This window comes from Nylanderia fulva, unplaced genomic scaffold, assembly GCF_048542155.1.
Source record: "Nylanderia fulva isolate GAGA-0341 unplaced genomic scaffold, ASM4854215v1 Scaffold1, whole genome shotgun sequence".
Lineage (NCBI taxonomy): Eukaryota > Metazoa > Arthropoda > Insecta > Hymenoptera > Formicidae > Nylanderia > Nylanderia fulva.
Genome location: NW_028189192.1, coordinates 36,876 through 51,749, shown reverse-complemented (window position 1 = coordinate 51,749; position 14,874 = coordinate 36,876). Strand labels below are relative to the sequence as shown.

At 28.4% G+C, this 14,874-nt stretch overlaps 1 protein-coding gene across 1 annotated transcript in view; it reads right to left on the bottom strand.

Moving 5' to 3' along the window:
- Ecr (ecdysone receptor) overlaps positions 1–5,511 on the bottom strand; it is a 33,635-nt gene extending 28,124 nt beyond the window's left edge. Inside the window, exon 1 of the mRNA XM_029313866.2 lies at positions 4,848–5,511. Coding sequence (XP_029169699.2) covers positions 4,848–5,283 — 436 coding nt within the window. The 5' untranslated portion in view covers positions 5,284–5,511. The remainder of the gene's footprint in view (positions 1–4,847) is intronic.
- Positions 5,512–14,874: the final 9,363 nt, after the last annotated feature.

Here is a 14,874-nt window from a genome sequence, read left to right as displayed (position 1 = left end):
CAGAGAACGGCCGTTTTTATATCTTTTTATTTAATCTTAAAATATATATCTATTAATCTCTTTTTGATTTTCTAATAATTTTTATAATAGATTTTATAGTAAAGAAATTCGGAATCTATTACATCTATCACAATACGCTAATACAATAACTTGTTTTAAAAAGACTTAATTGCAAACAAATATATATTTTTTCTCTTTTACACAAATTAGATTATTTAAATTAGTGAAATTAATAAAATAAGAAAAGCAGAGGCACTTGTTTGCTTTGTTATATTTTTATAAAAAAATATTTCAAAAAATATAATTTAGACATACATACATATGTAGTATAGTCACATTTCCTATTTTTAAGACAGCTCTTTATTCTATCTCTGTAGTAATATAAATCTCTTTAAATCTTTGGAGACTTAAACTTTTTTGGATTGTTCTCTCTCTACTTTACGTGCGATTTGTCATGCGATTACATTTTTCATAATACATACGCATACTATAGAAATTCAGAGTCAAAAGTCATCAAGTTAATATACCTATATAGATTGCACAAAACAATATGTAAATTAATTAATAAAGCTCATTCAGTAAAATAAAAATTTAGTTTCAAAAACTAACACACTTATTTTGGTTTATTTTCGTACAAATTGGTTTATAAATTATATTATCTAAATTATCTATCTAAAGTATATTGTCTGAATAATTTTGATGTACTCTCTTGTGAATACTATAGACTTTGAGAAATTCTTTCATTCTTTTTTATCTTAAATTACATTATACGTATATGCGTACGTTCAATCGGTATTCCTCCTTTAAGAATTCTTGACATCTGCATCCTCCTTTTCTTTCTTTTCGTATGCGAGCGCTTGTTCCCCTTCCTCTCTCCTTCTCTCTCTCTTTTTTCCTGCTGGGAACGCAATTTTCTTACTCGCTCGCTCTCTTAATCAAGATTCTCGGCTCAAGGCCGAGAATGGGCGCGGGAGGCACACCCGAGAACGTTAATGCACGACTCGCTGATCGACGATCAGCACGATAACGCTGACTTTAGCGATTCTGTTACAATTATTAACAACAATACGATTTTAATGAAAATGGTAATGTGTGAGTTACAGCACGGAGTACACTTTGTATACGATTAAAGATCACTTTTACGTATATTTATATTTAAATTTTAAAAATATTTCTCCGAAATATATAAACTTTGGTGTTTATCTTCAAAGCATAAATTTTTAAATTAATTATAGCAATGAAACTTATAAATAATTTTTTAGTTGATGAATTGAAATTTTGTGAAATTTCATAAGCTTATATTACTTTTTATACGCTATTAATAAAATCTTATATTGTCACATGGCACGAAACTAAACATAATATATTTAAAAATAATTAATTTTTTTAAATATTTCCATGTTTAATAATTTAATATTATTAATATTAGATTAAGAGAATTGTTTATATCTATATTTTATGTATACATATATGTATATACATATATGTATACACACCCACACTTTTATATATTTTTAAATATATATTGTACAATATGTCTAGACGTTTTCTATACTTTAACAAATTGAATCGTTTTTATCGTTTAAACAAATATCGTGAAATATTATGAACGGCGATGGTATCATTAAAACGTGAAGTCTATCGCGGCCGATGGTAAGCAAACCGGACACGATTACAGAATCTCGTAAAGCTTCGTTGAACATTGCGAGGCCTCCGACACGCATCGAGGCTTCATCGTTTCTTTTGCTCGCTCTCACTCTTTCTCTGTGCAACTCATTTTTGTTTTCCAGCTGCTACATAAACATTAGTTCAGACTATACTTCTAGAATTACGTACTTCAAAGTCCCAAATGACAAGATAGCGTTTCGCACTAATTGTAAATCACGTATAGCAATAACAAGGCGGTCCATCAAGAGACACGGTAGTGTCTTGCGCCAAGTGTGGGCGCAGTCGAAGGCACGCGGATCAGCAACAAGGCACCCCGTGTATTTATATCTACGTATACGCGAGTCGTTTAGTTAAAGTATCTCTGATTATTGAATCTCAGTAACGGCTAAGCCAATTCAATTCTTAATAGGTTTAATTTCGATAATTGGAATTTCAATTATATAAAGAAAGTCTCTTTATTATCGTTCTGCGTATATAATATAAACAGAAATATTATAATACAAAGTCTTAATGTAGATATAATTAATTTTTATTTAAAAAAATTTTTTTTTTTAAATATTGTCTTGATTACACACACACACACACACACACGCGCGCGCGCGCGCGCGGGCGCGTATATATTAATATAATACGTTATATTATTCATTAGAAAGGATATTAAATATTCTCTTACATATTTAACTTTCGTCTGCGGTGCGAAATTTCAGTACTAATTGTAAGTATTAAATATTTTTCTTATTTTATATGACGGCTATATGACAATAAAATGATAAATATACTATTTAAGAAATTGCTCTAGATAAAATGCTGGCATTTATATTTGATTTGTTTATAATTGTTCTTTATTTTCATATATATACGACTGCAATCTTATATTTATGCCACTATTATATTTACATTGTAAATTGAAACTTTATTCTAAAACACAAAACTCATAATAAAATTCAGTAATACATAAATTTGGCAATACAATCCGCAAATGATACGATAGTGTTTCGCACCTAATAATCTTTTTAGTTTTATCACAGCATATAAATAAATTATAACGTATAAAATTCAACATTTTTATAAGAATGCAAACTGCTTATAAAATATTAAAAATTTCTTATACATGTTGGATAATATACTTGGAAAACTGTATTAAGAAATGTATAAAAAGAAATTTGTAAATTCCTGAATTTGTATACACAAGATTTTAATTATTTTATAATTGATAAAATTTTTGAATAAAAGATATGTTAGCAGTAATATTGATATTGATTTCGACATTGAGAAAAAATTGCAACGGGCAATGTCACAAGGCGACGAGAAGTTTGTCGGGCCGAGCTAAGTGGCCGAACAAGAGATAGCTATCGAGGACAATGCTCCTTCTCAAGGATAGCCACTCTTCTCGATAGAGAGACAATCGGGAGACCGAGAATGCTAACGCACACATGTCAAATTTATTCATTGATGAGATTCCCGATCTTAAGAGAAAAACGAGAAACATAACAGATACGTCAAGATTTGCTAAGATTGAATTTATACATTTTACAAGGACATATGTGATGTCAAGTATACCATATACATATAATAAACAGCTTTTCGTGTTTTTATATAAGAAACATATTTTTCTATTTTTCCCGACTTCTGTTCTCTATTTCACATACCTATGCGTGGCGATATTTCATTTTTATTGTTTTTTAAAAATAAAACATTTTCAATCTTTTATCTTCTCACATAAACGTTATATTACACGCACACGCACACACAATATAATATCTATAATACATATATATACAGAGAAAAACAATAGTTCAACAGCAATATAGTGGCGCTATCTGTTATCGTGATAATAATGATAAAAGTCTTTAGTATATAACAACAGATGGCGTACATCGTGTTTTCATCATAGATATGGGTGCTATACAGGGTGTTTGGTAATAAAATCGCTCCACCCATCACGTGCAAATAGAGCGGGTTAAACCGAGTAGGAAAGTCTATCATTTTGTGATCTTTGTAATAATTAATGAGAAATTAAGTAAAACAAATCGGTCAATCATAACAAAGTATTCGGCCTTCGTGTCATTTAGAGTACTATTGTTGACATGCGGTTTTCTTTATTCGCGTGCCATACAGGATAATGGTATTGCGAGATGCTCCGTCGACTTTTAGATGATTTAAATATATATAATTCGAATCGAGAACGCGCAATAAAACAATCGAATCACAGAACGAGTAAATAAAGATAAGAATATAAGCTCCTCATGGAGAAGCTTCATGATACATTAAATGTCTAATAAATAATAATTAATTTCTATACCTGTATAAATCTAATAAATAATAATTAATCTCTATACCTGTATAATTTAATATTCTGCGTATACAGGGTGTCTGGTAAAATAACTGTCGCATTTTTTGTGCAGATAGATCGAATTAAATTGAGCGCGACGACGCGTTGAAATTAATAATCAAGTTAAATTACTTATTACACCTAGCAACCGCGTAATATTGGACTGTCTCTTTTCGCCGCGGAATTGTGCTCGTACGGATTGACTGAATCTGTTTTAATTAATTTCGCAATAATTATTGAAGATTGCAAAACGTAAAGAAACAATGTAAATCTAATCTTTCCTACTTGCTTTAACTCGCTTTACCTACGATGGATGGAGTGATTATTATCGGACATCCTGTATAGATACTGGAATGTGTTTATTTATATATTTTTCGTACAGAAAAAAAATTAAGAGAAAAAATCTCAAAGTGAATAATCATGTTTTTTAAGCGCATGCGCACTGAAGCTTTATAGAGACCTTATTAATATCAAATATACCAAAAGTACATTATAATAAATCGTCTTAGCTAATTTAGACATTTATATTTCATATAGAATTCTCATTATTAAATATTATCTTTATTCTATCGAATACTGATCTCATAAAAAGAATGACAAGAAATTTTCTACCGAATTTATTTTTGGGATAAAATAGATTCTTGTAATACATTAACGGACCCAATGTAAACATTATTTGTTTACAATGTAGTTACAGTAATGCAAATTATCTGAAGTTAATTTACATTAAAATTTTGATTCTTCTTTCCCGTTCCATTAGACAGTAAACGTTTACGTGTACCATATGTTCTTACAAAAGCAATTTCTATAAATTGCAACTTTTTTTATCGAAACAGAAAGTACTCACCTACTTTGCCGTTGGGACTATATGGATCGTAACTGCCTGTGCTCATGGGACTCGCGTATCCATTATTGCTAACTTGCTGCTGTTGATGCGGACTGGAATGCGCTACAGGAGGTTGTTCCGACAATTGCTGTTGAGAGGAGGTATAGACCACATGCTGATTCTGTAGAGAACTCTGCGGTGATTCAGGACTGAAGACTGCCCAATCGTCTGATCTAGTCGTCTTATTGCTATTGGTGATACCAGCGAAAAGGCTACTTCCGGTACTGATCGGTCCAGCAGTCACAGCAGCCACCGTCGATGTCCCCGCTAGATGATCGGGTTTTTCGGCCTTAACCGTCAAAGATGTGGCGCTACCGACGACGGAGGTGATTGCGCCAACAGTTGCAGCAGCAGTGCTATTAGTAGTATCGATATTCGAATCACTATTGATATCCATGCTGGAAGTTGTTGTTTCTATCGTCGTCGTCGTCGTCGTCGTCGTCGTCGTCGTCGTCGTCGTCGTCGTCGTCGTGATTGATGGATTAACTGTTCCTTTTAACCTGGATGAGGTTGCCAGGATGACATCCCTCGTAATAATAACCTCCGACCCTTCATTATATCGCACTGTTACGTTGCCACTTAGTAGACTGGCCACCGTGATGAGGATACTACTTTCGATTCCGTAATATTAAATGCTTTCTCTAAATAATGTTTGCTTTTTCTTATTTTTATTGTTTATAATTTTAAGTTTTCCTAATTATATTTTAACTTCTAGTTGCGTGCACTTCTCAATAATAAAACATTTTTCGATTAGTTTGCCGTATTGCAAATTTAATTCTTAATTCTTTTAATTAAAGAACAAGAAAAGTCCATATCGATATATCGATCATTGGAAAATCTTTAAAGAAATCAATGATTTCATATCATATTTAATATACTAAAGTAATCAATCGATTTAAGATTGCGATTTATATTGTTGAAAAAGTTAAGTTAATCACAGCCTTTTTTATCGCATCTTGACGTGCGCGAAAGTTTGCTGTAGCTTTATAGTTGAAATTGTTGCCTGCTACTGCCTCGAGATATCCTGTAACATAAAATAAATTGATATCTTAATTGACATTATTATTCGACACACATTTAATAACTATGGTAATTACGATTTATGGTGCTTCCAAGTCTAAAGAAAAAGATGGATTAATTTTTTTTATAAATAATTTTTATCTATAAGAATGACAAAAACATTTTTTTATATACACGCATCTTTTTAGTTTAACTTTGCTTTATATTTCTTTTTATATTGATATTAAAAAAATATAAAAATTTTTCTTTTATTTCTAATTTCTATGCAAGAAATATGGTTCAATCTACACATATATAATAAAAATATACATTATTTATATTGTACATTATGCACATATATAATGTATATTTATGAATTGTGTGTGCGTGTGTGTGGGGGGGGGGGGGGGGACAATCGATAAATATTACTTGAACAAATTACACCGTCATTGTCTTGACAACATTGTCAATATCAAAATCCTTAGCATAATTTTTAGAATAAATATATGTTAAAATTTGTTGACAATTTTAATTTTGCTTTCATTTTTGAAAATAAATTCTATTAATGCAACCGTTGAGTTTAGACATTTTTTTGTAATTGTTTTTTATATTTTTTTATTTTTTGTGTTTCTCAAGTACTCAATAATAACTTCTTAATTTATTTTATATGTATATTATAAAATAAAAATTATACTAAAAGTATACTTTAATTCCTTTGCAACGTTGCTATTAATAAAGTTTTACAAATAGTTTTTATATAGCTTGTTTATTTTTTGATTAATAAGTCTTCAATAGTTCTAAGCCAAAACTATGATAAATGAATTATAGATAAAGTGGAAGATAATCAAAAAAGACTGAAAAAGAAACTTAAAAAAAGAAAAAGAAAAGAATAAAAAATAAGAAAAACAGTAAAAGATATGGAATAAAAAGAGAAAGACAAGAGAAGCAAAAAGAAGATTATAGATAAGGATGACGAATAAAAGGCTAGGGAAAATAAGAGCTTAATGAGAATACTAAAATACTGGAAAACGTAGCAGAGAGAAGAAAAAAGAAGGAAGAAAAATCGAATACGAAAGAGAAGAAAGTACGTTATATTTAATTTAATAGAGAAGTTATATTTTATTGAAAAGTAGTGATGTATTTTACTTGAATAATACTTGAAACCCATACAAGTTTCGTATCGATCGAGTTACCCGTTTTCCTCTATTTCTCCCCTCTCATCTTTCCTCGCGACAGAATTTAGTGCGGAGGAGGAATCTAACCTAACCTAACTTTCGCTAACCCTGACCCACCCTATTGGTCGACCTGACAATCTATTTTTTCCGTTTTATACTAATATTTAATATTATGCTAATGTAAAAATCGCTATTTGAGAAATTTATTAATACTTCCTATTATTAGACTTTAAATATAAATAAATTAATTTCAAAGTTTACAAAAAGAACATATATATGCATATAAACAATGATATATGCAGCAACGGTAATAGTATTTTTATATGTCAATATGTAATGTAGATTATAAAAGAAAATGTAAAAATAGCAACTTTAAAATATATTATTTGAGATTTTTTTGTACGATATTTAAAAACGGATCTAATGCCGTTATTTAAAAATGAAAAATGTAATGCTCTTGATAAAGTATATATAATTTAAAAATAAAAATAGATAACAAAATATGTCACCTCTTAACTTAATTCTATTAAAATTTTCAACCAATAGAAATAATTAAAAAAATTATTTACATTTAATAAGTATATTTGGCATTGAAAATTACTTTAATTTTAAAAAATACGCAATAATTTGAAAATTATTAAAATTCAAGATTCTTAAGGATAATCCAAAACTTTTATAAAATATATTTAAACTTTCGTAAACAGAACTATTTTCTGATGTGCGAGAATTATCTATAAGTCTTGTAAATCATTTAAGGGCTTGAAAAGTTACAATTAGCTGCTATAGCTTGTAAAATTGTTGAACAAATTGAATATTGATAATTGTCTTCTTTCTATAATTATTATTTTTGTTAAGAATAGAAAAATCTACATCACCTTACCGCACTTAAATTAAAAATATAAATAATTAAATAAACTGAGTAAAATTAAATCGTGTCGAGTTGAATTAAATGATTTTTTTTCTGGATTCTCATATTAAGAAAAGTTGTTTTATAAATGTTTTTACAAGTTGCCCTAGATTATACAATTTCCGCGCGCTTATTCGTATATTCTTCAAGTAGAACTGCCATCACGCGCAAGCGTGATATTTCTGGGCCATCTTATACATCCACACATCTATATATGGTCTTTTTCTCTCGTCTCACTCTCTCCTGGTAACTAGGGCATCGGATCGATTCTGCAACGGCGACACAGACGCCATCACTACTGGCACTACTAACGCCATCATTACTAAACTATTATCGACATCATCATTACTATTACAATCATCACCACTAGTACCGCCAGCACGCTATTCTCCTCTATTATCATCACAATCGACAACTGAATATCACTAATATATAATTATAAATAATTTATTATTATGTAACAAAATTTGTAATACAAGAGAGAAGATAAAAGCGTGCGAGAGAGAGAGAAAGAGAGAGAGAGAGAGAGAGAGATTTGCAAAGATATTTACAATTGAGGTTTAGTTTCTCTTATTTAGAAGACTCGAATGGATTTCAGAGTAAAAAGACATTTTTGACTTGAGCTTGCTCTACATGCATTTAAAGGGGAGGAGAAATAAAAGTTATTTTTAATTTTAGTTGTTTAAATTAGAGACCTAATTTAAATTAAATTTCGCGAAATTAATACTTTCAAATTTACAATAGAGAATTGTAACAAAGATTTATATTTTATTTGACCAATTTTTTTCATACAAACATAATACTAAAATCTCTAAATATTTAAGACATAATAATTTGTATCTATTTAAGAGTAATTTTTTGTATTATATATAAAAAAAGTATTGCATATAATATAAAAATACTATATATAAAAAGATTTATATTATACATAAAAATCGTACACTTCAAATATTTTATTTGTAGCTTTCATATTTTAATGTGAATTCACATTGTGTGTGTGTGTGTGTGTGTGTGTATAATACTTTTCAGAGTTAGAACGTTTGATGATGCAATGTAATAGTATGTTTGTATGTATGTTTACTTCAATTTGACCTAAATGCAAAATTTGTGCTTGATCTTCACGAACGCATGCATATTATTATCTTTTAATACTATGAAAATTTTTACAATAAAAAAACCTAAGAAAGATGAATGCTGCAAAAAATCTCTCAACAATCTCGAAATGTATAGATCTTGTCTATTTTTGTCTTTAAACACAAAAAATAAGTAATAAATCTAACAAGAAAAAATATATGTACACACATACATATATACATATAAATTTTCGGAGTAGCTAGCAAAGCGAAGCTGTCTGTGCTCTAGTTGCAATGCGCATGCACTCTGCGTATGAAAATTACCGAGCAACGACGTAACCATCACGGCTGACGCCGATGCCGACTCTGACGCTGACGCTGACCCCGTCGCCGCCGACACTGACGCTAACGTCGCCAGGACATAAGAGAGAAATCGATTTCCGCTCTATCATAAATTCACTTTTCAATAAGACCATTGACCACATTTACAAATGTATAAATACAAACAATATTTACAATCGAAAGCAATTATATCTTATTTTCATCTTTTAATTAGCAAAATATAATAAGTGATACATCAGCACATTTTCTGTTAGAAAAAACAATATTTTATGATTGCAGTAAAATATTTACAATTAGTTATAATAAATAGTTGCAATAAAAATAAATTATATGAATTACGATAATTTTTACAAGAAATAATATTAATAACAATTGAAATAAAAGCATATTTATTTTAATAATAATACAATAATAAATAACAATCTTTTTTAAATTTCTTATAAGTTAAAAGAATATGTGTGCATAAAAACATTAATACAAGAAATGCGCTTTAATTTTATTTTATTTAAGTCTACCAAAAAAAATATATATAGTCATTTTAAAGTTATATTTTGCACAGATTAAATTAGAAACTCTTCAATACTACAATAAACACATTTTTTATATTTTTTATATTTTTTGTCATTTTATTTTCATAATAAAATTTGAACAAGATTAGTTTTCTAATCATCCAACTAATATGTATTTCAAATGTAGAAAATATGGTATGTCAATTGATTAATCAACTATAAATTTTGTTCAAAAATTTCTTTACATGCAAATAAAATATGAGAAAACGAAAATAAAAATATTTTTGGAATATAAGTATGCTGTCTTCTAAGCCGGGCAATAGAGCCAAGGAAACAAAACGAAAAATTAATTAAATATTTTTACTGTAATATTTAAAAATTTTTAATTTTAAGCTGTGCATGCACGCTATCATAACATACAAAGATTAATAATAGCATATTTAAACGAATTAGGCGTTCTCAATAGTTCTCAATAGAATCTTTTAAGGAAATACAAATTTAAAAAAAATGTGAAAAGAAAAAGATTTATTGCAAAGTCTAAAGTTAATCATGTATAAAAACGAAACTATTAAATATATATATATATATATATATATATATATGTGAAATCAAATATAGCGAAATATCAAATATGTGAAATATCATACCTAAGTCAGCATTTTCAATTAAAATTAGTCTTTGATTATCTTATGAAATACACTGTAAAATCTGAGAGTAGCACATGCAAAATTTATGTAAAATAAAAATAAATATTTCAAAAGTTTTTAAAAGAAACTGTTTGAGAAGTCTCATTCAGAATACGAGAGAAATTCAAAGATAAAAAAATAATCATTATATATACATTTAATAGATTGTGCTACGAGAATTATTTAAACCATATATAATATCTATATAAAAACGTGTGTGTGTGTGTGTGTGTGTGTGTATTAAATATATACATATATACATATATGTACGTACAACGTGCATATATACATACATACATAGAAGGTGTCTTGTAAAGATCGAATCAATACTTAAGGGTAGATTTCTGGGATCATATATCATCTTTATAAGCCTTAAATTAAAATTCTATTAAAGTACACTCTACTTGAAAATTAATTGAAGAATGTGGTTTTGCTAATATTTTATTTTCACAAGGCTTAAGTTGCGAAAAACACTATATTTTTTCAATTGCTTATAACTTGAAAAAATTATTGGTGAGAAACACCATTTTTGCTCGACATTTTTGCTAAGTAAAAATCATCTTCAAATGATCCCAGGAATTAACTGATTTCTTAAGCGTTGATCCGGTCTTTACGGAACACCCTATGTTATGTATATACAAGGTGTCCTATTTTAATTGTGCACCCCCAATAATATCAAACAGAAAGTAGTTGGATGAAAAAGTTTCAGACAAAAGTTGTTGGATTTTGAGGGGGACATTCGATGGTGACCCTGACCTCATCGCGGATAACCTTGATCAAGGGGATTTCAAGGTTAACTTTAGTGTTTCAAATGGAATGACCTATTTTTGATATCGGAAATTGATAGAGCGGAAAATATTTTACGTTAAAAACGTAAAGGTGATGTCAGATTGACTCTTAAAGATCATGAAGGTCATTTTGCTTTGAAATCATCTTGATCAAGGTCATCCACGATAAGGTCAGGGACGTCAAGGTTATCATTGAATATCCTCAAAATTCAACCATTTTTGTCTGAAATTTTTTCATCCGACCATTCTTGATGTTATTGGGAGTGCACAATTAAAATGGGACACCCTGTATGTGTACATATATCTATATATATGGTTTATTTGTCTATGTATTTTATTCTATTTATCCTTCATTTTGGAAAATTGAAAGTACACATTAGATATATGTATATACACAAACACCGACAATATATATGTAACTTTGCATATAGAAAAATAAAAAATATTAATTTGTAGAATTTAAGTTTTTAAGTTAATATTGATTTAATAAACGAGAAAAATACCTATAAATTTAAAGATTTAAAAGTTTGACGAAATATTCTTCTATATTATATAATAATATAAAAATGTAAGAATCTTTCAGAATCTTCAAGAATCTAATAGAGAAAAATATGTAAAAATTTAAGAGAATCCAGGAAACAAAATATTAAAGAAGATAAATTGTAAATGCAATAATGTATGGTATAGAATTTCCATACATTTAAGAATAACGACCAATCCAAGAATCAACAAATATCAAATCAGAATTGGAAGCATCTAGAAATTTGTGTGGATGTGCTACAAGTTTGATCCCGTAGGAATGTAGTTGGCCATGAGTGGAAAGATGCGCGAAGAAAAAAAGGTGAGGAAGAGAGTAAAGAGGAATATAGTCTATGTTTCGCCGTTTTCCGTCGGCAACTATGAGCAGCGAAAGTAAGAACCAGCGGTCATAATCGGCCTTGAACCTAGCAACAGGATCGATGATCTCATCCCTGAATGCGTTCTGACTAAACATGTTAACTTGGAGAAATTCGCGCATGAGCATCATGCATGAGATATATCATCGTATCGAGAAAATAATTATTTCATAAAATTGATAGGTAATTATCTCAATTAATTACAAATAATTGTTATTGTATGTATATTACATTATTATTAATTATATTAGTTTTATAAAAAATCACAATTATACATATAATTAAAAAAAAGAATATACAAAGACTTTTGTATAAGAAATGTAAATACTATTGATAAAAATATAAATATATAAATATAAAAATAAAAAGAATGTTAAATATAAAAATCTGTGAAATTAAATTGTAAACTTAAATTAAAAGCTAATGTAAATAATACAAAATTAATTTGTGTGTGTGTGGGAAGATTAGACAAAAAATTCTACATTAAATAAAATTATATACGATTATATTTTATAAATGCATAATTTGGAAGTCTAAAGATACGTACACAGGTATACGCAAAGAATAATTTTTGATCGTAATGTTGCTTTAAAATTTTTTCTTTGACAAATTTTCCGATTAGCTTAAAATTACAGTACAATAAAATGCTTTTAGCCTTAACGACAAAAACAAATGCATTGTTGAAAATATCACGTCATGTTGCACCGCAGCATTTCTGAAATCTAAAAAAATCTGTAGAAAAATAATACATAGGGTGTTGAAAAAGATAAGTCTAAAATCACATAAAATAAACTAAATTGTAAATAATGAGCATTCATTAATAATGGCGTAAATTAAAATTAAATTACCGCATGAATACAAGATAGAAATGTATGTAATAAAATTAACAAATTTACATTATTTGTTCATCTTCAAAAAATAAAAGTTCAACAATCCGAATAATTACATAAACTGATTACCTAGAAAACAAACTTGCCATTTGCAACACATAAGAGGAACGAATCGTTCCAAGGATTCTTGCTTGTATAGCCTCGATCGATAACATGATCTTACCTGTTCCATCCACTCGCACTTTCGCGAAACGAAAGAGAAAGAGGGACCGGTTTTCCATATCGGCCATAACGGATGTGAATATGGACAACTTGGCCGTGCCTAAGTATATGCTAGCAGATTTGCTTTCTAACTTGTAATGCAACTATTGTATCTCAATATTTAATAGCGGCATAATATAATTAACTTTTGTATACAGATAAAAAGAATTGTTTATAGATAATTGATATTTGTATACAAATGTATAGAATTTTTTATACACATACACACATCTACTTATATCAATGGTGTGTGTGTGTGTGTGTGTGTGTGTGTGTGTGTGTGTATGTGTGTGTTGTGTGTAATTAAAATTGAATAAATTTCCACATTTTGCGTAAAATCGCTTTTTTTAACATATTATAAATAAAAAATAATAATTTTTGTGCTGTTAATATTCTTTTCATACATTATTGATTATTGAGAAAAATTGAATATACAGAAAAAAAACTGTAATAGAGGTTTTCATGTAGATTAGTTGAGTTGAGTTGAAACAAAACACTATACACAGTGTGTATGTTGCCGACAATATAGCTACGAGGATATTGATTTCCAGATATAAATAGTCTGTAGTATCTATTATTCAAAATGCTCTCAACCTTGTTGGGTTGATGGTATCAGCGCGTGATACCATCAACAAGCATTTCTTCTCAAAAATTTAAATATGTGTATAAAAAGTTTAAGAATTAAATGATTTCAAAATTTTTATAAAGGTAACTTTTTGAATATATAAAGAAAAAGGTTTTTAGAGTATGTGCTGGTAGCATGATAATATAATCTTAATTAATAGCTATGTATTAGTATTTAGTTTATACGCAATTCTACATGTTTATACATGTATGAATTCAGAGATTTAAAAATTCTTAAAAATGAAAAAAAATTGTGTATTGTTTGAAAATAATTAAATAAATAAGTAAATAACGAGTAAATAAAGGTTAAATAAAGGTTTAAAAATAATAAAAAAAATTAAAAATTAAAGTAATTAGAAGGATAAATAAATAGATGAAGAGAGAGGGGGGGAGAAGAGAGGAGCAGAGAGAGAGAGAGAGAGAGAGAGAGGAGAGAGAAGAGAAGGAGAGAAGAAGGGGAGAATAAAGTGGAAAAATAAAGAAACAAATTAATGAAAAAAATTAATAACTTCTACTATTACACCATTGATATAAGTAGATGTTAAATTAGTAAAAATTTGATAGTAAAAAAACATCTTTGCAAAAATCTAACTTTAAAATTCTTCAGAGAAATTTTTGAACATATGTTTCGAAAAAACAGATATAATAACTTTGCATTTATTATATCTTTAGTTTAGAAATATTTTTTATTTGTCTATTTCTGAAATTACATATGCAATAAAACTTTGTTAATTTTGATCTTGAGGAAAGTACGAGAAAATTCTTGGGGAACAAAAATGAGCAATTGATGAGCATTTGCACAAACAGCTGCACATAGAAAATTGCGCCTACTATCGTATAATTTATTTATTATAATATAGAAAGACATAACATTAATGTTTGTAAAAGTACGGGAGTG